The 12335-nt window shown below is 42.4% G+C and overlaps 2 protein-coding genes across 4 annotated transcripts in view; both read left to right on the top strand.

Annotated features, from left to right (window-relative positions):
• Nucleotides 1–12335, top strand: part of LOC126456997 (dehydrogenase/reductase SDR family member 11-like) — a 604547-nt gene that overhangs the window by 101254 nt on the left and 490958 nt on the right. The gene's annotated exons all lie outside the window — the stretch shown is intronic.
• LOC126456996 (dehydrogenase/reductase SDR family member 11-like) overlaps nt 10349–12335 on the top strand; it is a 38158-nt gene continuing 36171 nt past the window's right edge. The window contains exon 1 of the mRNA XM_050092962.1: nt 10349–10609. Within this exon, the coding sequence (XP_049948919.1) occupies nt 10472–10609 (138 nt within the window). The 5' untranslated portion in view covers nt 10349–10471. The remainder of the gene's footprint in view (nt 10610–12335) is intronic.

The raw sequence follows: 12335 nt of genomic DNA, 5'->3' as shown, positions 1-12335 counted from the left end.
AGAATTTCGAAACGTGTTTGTTGCTGTGCAGGCTGTCTGATTTACGTATGTTACTTTCCGCCTGTGATTGGAATCGCAAATGTGTAATATCTTCGTTAATTGCTTGTTTTTCCGGTGCTGTTACAGATACGGATGTGGTTGCAGACTCTGTGTTTGTTCGATCCTGTTCACTACGCTCTTCAATGGTTTGCAACAGCTCTGTTCGCAATTTCTGAAATTGTCGCTTCGTTTGCGCTTCTATTTTGACTATTCGGTTATCATATCTTTTCAGCGCTGCTTTTGTGATACGTTTGTGTAACACACTGTTTTCAACAACTTTACGCGCTGTACCGGCTGCTTGTCTAGTAATTACGTTTATCCGTTTCTCCAGTTTCTTGACTTCTCCCTGGCTGTTGTTACGTAATGTTTTGATCTCGTCCTGAATGTCATTACGCAATGTTTGTACGTCCGCTTGAACCTTGTCAATGTCTGTTCTGAATTGATTGTGACCTGTTATTAAGTTTCCTATCACTTCTCGAGATTCTTTTGCCTCGTCTTCAATATGACTTAGTTGTAACTGAATTTTTTTCTTTTGTTCTTTAATCTCACGCATTTGTCTCGTGGTTTCTGCAATTTGAATTTGAATTTAGTACGCTATGTCTTTATTTTGCCTTGTCATGGTTTCCGTAATTTGTTGTAATAATTCTGCCAGATTGGTGGGTCCTACTACGTTTTCTTCCGATGTCCTACGTTCTGTGTTTTCGCCCAAGTGTTGGTTCGCAACCGATTGCATTGAACTGTGCTGTGATACGTTTCTGCTCGCATTCCTTGTACTCTGTGGTGAGGGAGCTCTGATTACTTGTACTATGGGTTCTACGTATTCAAGACTTGCGTCCTCATCGACTGTCTACTTTCCTGCTCCTCTGTCGTATGCTGACCTACGTTTTCTGTGCCTTGACGTACATTATCCTCGTTATGGTGCGTTATATGTCCTATTTCTCGCGATACTGCATCGTCTGTTGTACTGTCCTCTATTCTCTGTCCATTTTCATGCTGGGTCTCTACCTCAATTCGGTCAAGGTCTCGATCTGACATTGCTAATCTTTCCGAATCCCTTATTTTCTGTTTTAGAAGCAATTTACGCACCCTACGATCTCACGCGTTTCATAAACTTTTTTGTTCACACGACTTGACTCTACCAAGACTGACAATCCATTCACTTACTTGTTGGGTCAGAACCAACTTGTCAACGATGTATCCGCCACCTGTGCGCTTGCATTGAGGAGAAAACTTAATTCTAACAATATTAAAATTCACAACTTAATTATGCTATTGTCTCTGACACTTTCTTACTATCTATCGCTGCAGCTACTGTTTTCGAGTATTTACAACTTTAGGAAAAAAAATTTTTTTACTACGAAAATTTTTCAACAGGATATTTTTCTGACCTAGTTAGGCATGTGGTCGACCTTCAATCATGGTATTTTACCATCCTGGCAGGGTCGCCATTTTCTAACTGTTTGTTCTATATCGTGTCTCCCTACCACTTTCGCGCAACGACGCTCTGAGTGTGTTTTTTAGGGAATTGACTAGTTTGAACCTGGGACCTGTTGCTGGTAAGGAGGCATCAGACCACACATGATATGTAGAATTCAGAAGAGTTCAGTGAGACTAGCGATGATATAACCAAATACTTAATGATTTCAGCGTCAGCTCCACAGCACTCCCTGTAAAGGAATCTTAATACTAACTAAATTTAGTGGAAGGGGTTCAAGGCTTTCCTATTTTTAGTTAGCTGGTAAAATAACGTTGAAAAAGCAGTTAAGTTTACCATTGGAAATTTTATTCTACTCACAAAACATCGTTTATAAATTGCACTATTGATAAAAGAAAATGTTTTAATACAGGATGGTAAAAACCAACTGCGTTCAACAAAAATGTGAACGAATATTCCCTGAATGGGTTTCCAAGTTCTACAATGGATCGAAGGATGACCTATGCCATATCACATCTGTAATCTAGGTTTAAATTAAGTTTCACAAGAGAGAAAACTATCAAAATGGTCTACAGTGACCCTCAATTATCTTTAATTACTTATCTAACTTGTCGTAAATTACAGTGGCTGATGTGGCTTCTCAATAACTATATAACAGAAAAATCATCGAGTTTCAGATTTTTACTTCAAGTGGCAAATGTGAACACCATGAGCTTTAATTGATGATCGACACTAGTATTACGTAAAGGGGATGTAACAGATGAGACTTGTGCAGTTCTGAGTGAAGCTTTATGCGCTGTTATGCGGCATCGTGTGCGTTCATTACCTTGTCGGTGTTCGTCAGGGGGTGGCGGACAGCACAGCTCCACTCACCTCGCCGTCTCCGAAGCAACTCTCCTCCTAACTTCTCCTTATTACAATTTACCGAAGTTAGTTAAAAAAAAACTATCTGGCTGTGTTTTCATCTGACCAGTCAGGGTCTCAATGTTAACCTTAACTTCCGCCTACAGAAATTCTGTCTATCCAATGAGAAACGTTATAGTTTTCGTGGTGGGGCAATGTTTTTAAAGTTTGCAACATAACAGAGACGCGAAAAAGTCTCACGCTAAAACTTGCAGATGGTGTCCTTTTAGTGTTATCGTAAGATCTATACTGTTCTTCTGGAGGGCTTTATCTTTTAACATGGGCTAGGGAGTGGTCCTAACGTAACAGAGACGCGAAAAAGACTCACGCTAACACTTGCGGGTGGTGTGGCCCTATTTGAGTTATTGTAAGATATATACTGTTCTTCTGGAGGGCTCTAGCTTTTAACATGGGCTGGGGGGTGGTCCTAACGTAACAGAGACGCGAAAAAGTCTCACCCTAAAAACTTGCGGGTGGTGTGGTCGTAGTGGTTAGCTGGTGGCGACGTGGGTGTCCGTCCCTTATCGTAGGGCCTTCTCGCTTAACACGGTTCTGCTCTCGGCTTCTGTTCTCGTTTCTCCCCTCGGAACTGCGTCTGTCTCACGGTGGGAAGGTATGACATGCATTTAGGCATTCTTGTGTTAGTCTGTGGTATTCCATTTGCTCACTCTTTACTCGTATTACTTTGGTTAATTTAATGTCACGATTTATTCGGAGCTATGTGACATACTACTGGATCTGCTTATCATGTCAGGGTTTTCATGGAAGGTGTTGGATTTGCCTGACGCCTTACAACTAAAGGAAAGATAGATAAAACAAGGGACGTTCTGGGGGTTCAGGTAGGAGATAACCTGCCATAAAGAGAAGGCGGGAGGAGTTATGGCAAACATCTTGGGAGAATGAAGAAACTGGCAGAAGGGCCTTTCAGCTGCTACCGAATATCAAAGAGCGACTTGGGATGACACACTTCGAGCCAAGTAGGGGGGGATTACTGCAGTTTCTCACGGGACATGGGCCATACCCGACATATCTATGTCGGTTTGGGAAAAGAGCTACACCATCGTGCGACTGTGGCGCTCGAGACGGAACACGTGAGCACATCATATGTGACTGCCCGTTATACGATGATGTGGCGCATGACCTACGAGCACAATTACCCGACAACGACACTTATGCCCTAATACGACGTGCCGATACCTTTAGTATTCTTAACACACTGGCAAACGAGGTATCACAGAAGATCTTGCGAGACTTTTTAAGAACCCAAGAAAGATGACATCGAACCCGGATTAGACTGAGATGTACTCGCCATACCGCCGGGTGCGGAGCAGGCCAGTCTCTCATGACTGGAATCCGCCGCACTACGGGAGCAGGCCAGCGAGTGCATCGCCCACCAGGCTACGACAACTGCACTCTACTTTAGACATAGGACTAATTAATTAGCAGTAGCAGTAGATTTAGAACACTAACAAATACTAACAAGTAGGGACTGCAGCGACAACACAGACTTGGCCAGCCCAGTGCCAGGGGCACGCTCACATGGATTTAGCTCAGTGAGCAGGCCTTAAAGCAGTAGGTTTGTGACACCAACTGGCACACCTGTAATCGCTGCAGAATAAACTAGAAAAGTAGGATAGCCTAATAGATTAACCTTGTCCACAATTAAGCCAGTTAAAATAATGAATTGTAGAACTTGCTGTATTTTGTACTAGTATAATACATAGACCCACTAATTATTGAGGTGGTGGGTTATTTTTGTATTTTCATACAGTTGTTGATGTATTGTGTTAATAAAGATTTAAAAAAAAAAGGTGTGTGTAAGCTTTCGAACCGATGACCTAAGCAGTTTGGTCCCGTAAGACATTACCACAAATTTCCAATTTTTCCGCCGTATTTTTTCAGTATGCTCACTTGCATTGAATCAGTTCTAGGCTTCTCTCCTGCTGTTAGTATAAGTCTTGTAGAAAAATATTTATAGGTAACAAAAAATATCGTGTGAGCTGGGCCTCCCATCGGGTAGACCGTTCGCCACGTGCAAGTCTGTCGATTTGACGCCACTACGGCGACTTGCGCGTCGATGGGGATGAAATGATGATGATTAGGGCAACACAACACCCAGTCCCTGCGCGGAGAAAATCTCCGACCCACCCGGGAATCGAACCGGGGCCTCTAGGATTGACATGCTGTCGCGCTGACTACTCAGCTACCGGGGACGGACTATTTAGAGGTTACTCATAGTCAGTGAGTACCAAACAAGGTAATTCACGCTCATTGCGCTGTTCCACAGTTTTGTTTACGCCTTACAATTCGACTTTCGTGCTATAACCACTTCCAAGACCAGCCTGTTCCTTTGTGTAATTAAAATCCTTTTTTTTTTTCGTGTCAAGAACGCCATTGGCAAAGGATGGAACGGTGGCCAACCGGCATCTCTTGGTTCTGTGGACACGATCACAGAGTCACTTCTGCATTTTATATCTTACGCAGTCCCCCCTTGAACCATGGACATTGCCGTTGGTTGGGAGGCTTGCGTTTCCCATCGATACACCGTAGGTGCAACCACAATGGAGGGGAACCTGTTGAGATGCCAGACAAACGTGCGGTTCCTGAAGGGGGGGCAGCAGCCGTTTCAGAAGTTGCAGGGGCAGCTTTGGCTTTGTAACTTCAACCAAAACGGCTTTGCTGTGCTGCTATCGCGAACGGCTGAAAGCAAGGCGAAACTACAACCGTAATTATTCCCGAGGGCATGCAAATATATTGTAAATGATGATGGCGTCCTCTTCGGTAAAATATGCCGGAAGTAAAACAGCCCCCCATTCGGATATCCAGGCGGGACCTTTACGTCGTTAATCAGGAGAAACAAAACTGGCGTTCTACGGATCGGGGCGTGGAATATCAGATCCCTTAATCGGGCAGGTAGGTTAGAAAATTTAAAAAGGGAAATGAGTAGGTTAAAATGAGATATAGTGGGAATCAGTGAAGTTCGGCAGCGGGAGGAACAAGACTTCTGGTCAGGTGAATACGGGGTCATAAATTCTAAATCAAATAGGGGTAATGCAGGAGTAGGTTTAATAATGAATAAAAAAAACAGGAACGCGGATACGCTACTACGAAGAGCGTAGTGAACACATTATTGTAGCCAAGATAGACATGAAGCCCACGCCTAAGACAGTAGCAAAAGTTTATATGCCAACAAGCTCCGCAGACGACGAAGAGACTCGAAGAATGTATGATGCGATAAAGGAAATTAATCAGATAGTTAAGGGGGACGGAAATTTAATTGTCATGGGGGACTGGAATTCGAGAGTGGAAAACGGAAAAGAAGGAAAAGTAATGGGTGAATATGGACTAGGGGTAAGGAGTGAAAGAGGGAGCCGACTGATGGAATTTTGCACAGAGTATAGCTTAATCATAGCTAATATTTGGTTTAAGAATCATAAAAGAAGGATGTATACATGGAAGAGGTCTGGAGGCACTGGAAAGCTTTAGACAGATTGTATAATGGTAAGATAGAAATTTAGGAACAAGGTTTTAAATTGTATGACATTTCCAGCGTTATGAACTGTAGATTAAAACTGAAGAAACTGCAAAAAGGTAGGAATTTAAGGAGATGGGACCTGGATAAACTGAAAGAACCAGAGGTTGTAGAGAGTTTCAGAGAGAGCATTAGGGAACGACTGACAAGAACAGGGGAAAGAAACACAGTAGAAGAAGAATGGGCAGCTTTGAGACGTGAAATTGTGAAGGCAGCAGAGGTTCAAGTAGGTAAATAGACGAGGGCTCGTAGAAATCCTTGGATAACAGAAGAGATATTGAATTTAATTGATGAAAGGAGAAAATATAAAAATGCGGTAAATGAAGCAGCGAAAAAGAATACAAACGTCTCAAAAATGAGATCGACGTGAAGCGCAAAATGGCTAAGCAGGGATGGCTAGAGGACAAATGTAAGGATGTAGAAGCATATATCACTAGGGCTAAGATAGACATTGCTTATAGCAAAATTAAAGAGACCTTTAGAGAAAAGAGAATCATCTGCATGAATATCAACAGCTCAGATGGAAAACCAGTCCTAAGCAAAGAAGGGAAAGCAGAAAGGTGGAAAGAGTATATAGAGGGTCTATATAAGGGCGATGTACTTGAGGGCAATATTATGGAAATGGAAGAGGACGTAGATGAAGATGAAATGGGAGATATGACACTGCGTGAAGAATTTCACACAGCACTGAAAAACCTAAATCGAAACAAGGCCCCAGGAGTAGACAACATTCCATTAGAACTTCTGATACCCTTGCGAGAGTTAACCATGTCAAAACTCTTCCATCCGACGAGCTAGATGTATGAAATAAGAGAAATATCCTTAGACTTCAAGAAGAATATAATAATTACAATCCCAAAGCATGCAGGTGTTGACAGGTGTGAAAATTACCGATCTATCAGTTTAATAAGTCATGAGTGCAAAACACTAATACGAATCATTTACAGACGATTGGAAAAACGTAGAAGCCGACCTCGGGGAAGATCAGTTTGGATTCCGTTGCAGTGTGAGGCAATACTGCCCCTAAGACTTATCTTAGAAGATAGGATAAGGGAAGGCGAACCCACGTTTCTAACATTGGCAGACTTAGAGAAAGCTTTTAACAAAGTTGACTGGAATACTCTCTTTCAAATTCTGAAGGTGGCAGGCGTAAAATATAGGGAGTGAAAGGCTATTTACAATTTGTTCAGAAACCAGATGGCAGTTGTAAGAATCGAGGGGCACGAAAGGGAAGCAGTGGTTGAGAAGGGACTGAGACAGTATTGTAGCCTATCCCCGATGTCATTCAGTCTGTATATTGAGCAAGCAGTAAATAAACAATAGAAAAATTTGGAGTAGGAATTAAAATCCGTGGAGAAGAAATAAAAACTTTGACGTTTGACGACGACATTGTAATTCTGTCAGAGACAGCAAAGGACCTGGAAGAGCAGTTGAACGAAATGGACAGTATCTTGAAAGGAGGATGTAAGATGAACATCAAGAAAAGCAAAACGAAGATAATGGACTGTAGTCGAATTAAATCAGGCGATGCTGAGGAAATTAGATTAGGAAATGAGACACTTAAAGTAGTAGACGAGTTTTGCTATTTGGTGAGCAAAGTAACTGCTGATGGTCGAAGTAGAGAGGATATAAAATGTAGACTGGCAACGGCAAGGAAAGCGTTTCTGAAGAAGAGAAATTTGTTAACATCGAGTATAGAAAAGCGTCAGGAAGTCTTTTATGAAAGTATTTGTATGGATTGTAGCCATGTATGGAAGTGAAACATGGACGATAAACAGATTAGACAAGAAGAGAATAAAAGCTTTTGAAATGTGGTGCTACAGAAGAATACTGAAGATTAGATGGGTAGATCACGTAAATAATGAGGATGTACTGACCAGAATTGGGGAGAAGAGATATTTGTGGAACAGTCTAACCAAAAGACGGGATCGGTTGGTAGGACACATTCTGAAACATCAACGGATCCCGAATTCAGTACGGGAAGGAAGTGTGGAGGGTAAAAATCGTAGAGGGAGACCATGAGAGGAATACAGTAAGCAAATGCAGGGGGATGTAGGTTGCAGTAGTTACTTGGAGTGAAGAGTCGTGCACAGGCTAGAGTAGCTTGGAGAGCTGCATCAAACCAGTCTCGGGACTGAAGACCAGAGCAACAACAACATCTTACGGAGAAGCGGCTGATATGTCTGCTAGGTGGTCCGTGTCCTTTCGAGTCACGGAGAATATTTTACAGCATTGTTCCAGTTTGTGGACTCTCGTCTCTCTCAGCAGACGTTGTGTAAACCGTTTTGCAAATTTGACTTATATTATCTTTTCTATCGCTTGCCAAGTGTGAGACCCGTGAATGTACTCAATAATTTGTTGTTCTTTTATTGTTATCATCACTGAATAATTAAAATGCGCGTTTTCATTGTATTGCAGTTTGAGCTTAATGAATCATTTCTGAAAACAAACTATGCGAAATAGCAATTCTACTGTATAAAAAACGTGACTAATCGATTCTAGAGCTGGAGGATGGAAACTGCAACAAACGATCCACTGTGGGCTGGTCACGGGAACTAATTTGTAATCAGAGAAAGTCTGCTAAAAATTTGAATTTCATGTGTACAAGTTGTGATAAATAGCAATCAAAGTTCTTTAGAATGTGGGAGAAATCAGAGGCACAAATTCTTCAGGGTTTTGCTACTGATAGAGAGTTCACAGGCACACTGCGACATGGATTGCAGCAACGAGATGAATTATAGGAATTCCGGGAAGTGTTTATGGCAGTTTCACAAATAATTATGGGAGGACTACTGAACGGTATCTACTACGTGTTTGAAGTTATGATCAATTTGAATACCTTCTGAAGCAAAGGCTCGTCATTCTCGGAGAAGTAGTTAATGACGCGTCTGTTCCGTAACATTGGCCGTGTAGTAATGCCTCTTCTTCTTACTTCCGTGTTGACAAGCCAGTTGTTGTGTATAGGCTCGTCCCCCCCCACAACTCTTACTGTAGAAAAACTTGTCTCCCTTAGATTTTCTGGTAAAATAGATTTTTGAACGAGGCATGTGACTAGTACAATCTTTGTCTCTCGCCTTCACATCCTAGCCCAAAATGCAGTCATTATAGAAAACCGTCCCAACACGCAACCAAGGGCCATGTCGTCAAACGTGTACCATTTAATTCTACTGTTATTACATGTCTCTAACTCACGTCGCAGCCAGTATTAAAACTGTATCTATAAATGGATAGTGTTGCCTTATACACGCCTTACATACGCCTATGTATGTAACGCTTCAAAAAGTTCGGATCACCTCACAACAGCTACAGTGAGGGTATGATTTTCCTATTCTGTGCTGAAGATCGCTGGATAAATGACTCACGCTTCCTCCGGCAACAAGGTTATTTTAACAAGTGTTGCAAGTCAGGCTTTGAGTATTATCACTGATGTACCCCGTACTGGCACTGATAAGAAGCGGATGTTGTACCCGGCAATGGCACTGATAAGAAACGGATGCAGCTGGGAGATTTGAAATGTACGAAAACAATTCATCTGGACCTTTACTGTGTCTTACATCGAAACGTATAGAATCAGATTTCCAGGCGAAGGAAATAAATGACAGGTTACCCCTCAAATCTCACATGCACAACTGTCAAACAGCTGAACACGAAGACACAAAGAACAAAGTTTAAACATTCTTACCGTTACTAGAGCGTGCTGGAAGCATAGTGGGTATCAGACTAGGTACACCTTCTGTAACTTCAGACAATGCTGGGAATAGCAAGTAGGACAGTGTTCTGAGGCTACACTAATACTTTAGACACCCTATAACCGGCTGGTTGTAAGATCAAAAGTTGGATCCAATAGAACCATGTCTAATAAAGTACTACGGCGTTCAAACAGTCTTCCAGTTGACGACAGCTTCACTTTTACTACTTCCTTTGCCATCTTAGATTAAAGTATCTTTGTAAAGAACAGGGAATAGGATGGAGTTTATGATCTAGCTGGAAAGAGGGAAAAGAAGAAAGATTAATGTCCCGTCGACATCGAGGTCCTTAGAGACGGATTTAGCAGCATACACACCGCAGTGGTATCAGACTCACGAAAAAGTCCTCATGTTCTTGTGCTGACTTATGGAAGTCACGAATAGCAGAAGGCAGAATGCGGGGAAAGACGAAATGAATCATTTTTTCCTGGTCCAGTGTCTTAGACTATGCTTCTCGTCGCACAGTAAAATGAAAATATATTGATAGGCACAGCATTTGGCATGGAAGTAATTAATTTTTTTATGGGTGTTCTTCAATGATGTGCCAGTCTCAAATAAGAGGGAACAAGGGCAAAGAAGGAATAAGCAGGCCACGAGAAAAGCCGTAAACGGAACGCAAGTGAAGTGGGCGGCAAAGTTGTCTGCTAAGGATGACTCAGCAGTGTTCCTGCAGCAGCAGCTGTTGCGCAATAGCAAGCCGCGTCGCACTGGCAGCAGCGATAGCGAGAACACGGACGCTTAAAAAGGCGTGAGTGTTGTTTGCGGACCACAGAACTCCGTTGATGTAGCGGACGCCAGAGTGTGAAATCGGCGATTATGGGGATCGAAAAATACGCCGGTCGTGTTGCCATGGTGACGGGTGCAAACTCAGGCATCGGCTACGCGATCACGCAGGCGCTGCTCGGCCATGGAATCATAGTCGTCGGCTTCGACAAGGCTGTCGATAAACTCCAGGTAAACACAGACCACACTATCTATACTGATCGGCACTCCCGGATGTTGCTCCATTCTCTTGAGACTGTCATGAGCCTCATTTTAAATCAGCTTAGTCTTTAGCATGGTAGCCAATCCTAATATATACATTTTTTTCTTTTTGACATGAAACCACGTCAGAGTATAGGCAGAGTATAGGAACTTGGCCCTTTTTCTCGCTTATGCTGTAATATGTCTACAGTGATTGTTTACAAGTAAAAGGATCTGGCGTTTAACAGCTCAAGCAACTTCACGGACTAATGCGCACCGTATCAGCTGCGCATAGTGCCTGATTTGATATCTTAGACAACAAGTATAGTGCCAATACTTCAATGCTTCATTGCCTGCGAATGAAGGCGAAAATAGTGAATCTGCCCCGTCCAAAACTACAGAACGTTTGCTGTTGTTTACATTTTTTTTATTTTCGTTAACCTCATTGAAACCACACAGCCACTATTTTCAACGGCAAACGTAAAACGTATTAATGATACTCAGTGTTAATGCGGTATGAAGGAAGACACCAGTAGCAGCAACACCGACTGATCTCTACTCAGGGCATGGATGTGTGTGATGTCCTTAGGTTAGTTAGGTTTAAGTAGTTCTAAGTCTAGGGGACTGATGACCTCAGATGTTAAGTCCCATAGTGCTTAGAGCCATTTGATTTCTACTCAGGGCAGGTTTAAGGCCTAAACAACGCAAACCGCCGCTTTCGGCGCCACCTGAGCAGAGGCACAACAAGATTGTACATGACGTGTCACAATGATTAGTAGCCGCCGTTTAGGACTCCAAGATGAGAGGGACGCCCAAGTGCAAGATTTGTTTACGGTGAATATCACAATTAGTAGCGAAAACCGACAGGGTAAAAGTGTACTTTGTAAAAGGTAGAGGGGGTGGGTGCGCCAAATGATAAGCAGTTTGTGTGTGGAAAAATGTTCTCGAACAGGTCCTGTCTCTACGATTACGAGAATCAACTCATTTACTACAGAGTGTAGTGAAATGTAGACATCACATACCCACAAATACGTACAGTTTTGTACCAACTTATGACTTAGTGACATACGAAAACATACTGAACTTTTTAGCAATTGGGCAAATGGCAATACAATTTTTAGGCTTTTTTTAAGCTAGATTTGATATTCTATATGTTAAAAAGGCTGCAAGACAGGGATTAGTCTTTTGCTCCTACTGTTCATTCCACACATCGAAGAAGCACTGTCAGGAATAAAAGAAAGGTTCAATAGCGGAATTAAAATTCAAGAAGAAAGGATATCAACGATTATATTCGCCGATTATTGCTATCCTCAGTGAAAGTGAAGAAGAATTACAGATCTGTTCAATGGAATGGAGAATGTAATAATTCAATGGAATGGAGAAGGTAATAGGTACAGATTGTGGACTAATGGTAAACCGAAGAAAGACGAAAGTAAAGAGAAGTAGCAGAAATGAGAACAGCGACAAACGTAACGTCATAATTGGTGATTACGAAGTAGATGAAGATTAAGAATTCTTCTACCTGGGCAGCGAAATATCCCATGACGGACGGAGCAAGAAGGGCATAAATAGCAGACTTGCAATGGCAGAAAGGGCCCCCCCTGGTCAAGATAAGTCTACTGATATCGCCGGCCGGAGTGGCCGAGCGGTTCTAGGCGCTACAGTCTGGAACCGCGCGACCGCTCCGGTCGCAGGTTCGAATCCCGCCTCGGACATG

The sequence above is a fragment of the Schistocerca serialis genome, chromosome 2, assembly GCF_023864345.2.
Source record: "Schistocerca serialis cubense isolate TAMUIC-IGC-003099 chromosome 2, iqSchSeri2.2, whole genome shotgun sequence".
In the NCBI taxonomy this organism is placed as follows: domain Eukaryota; kingdom Metazoa; phylum Arthropoda; class Insecta; order Orthoptera; family Acrididae; genus Schistocerca; species Schistocerca serialis.
This window is presented reverse-complemented; position numbering and strand designations above follow the sequence as displayed.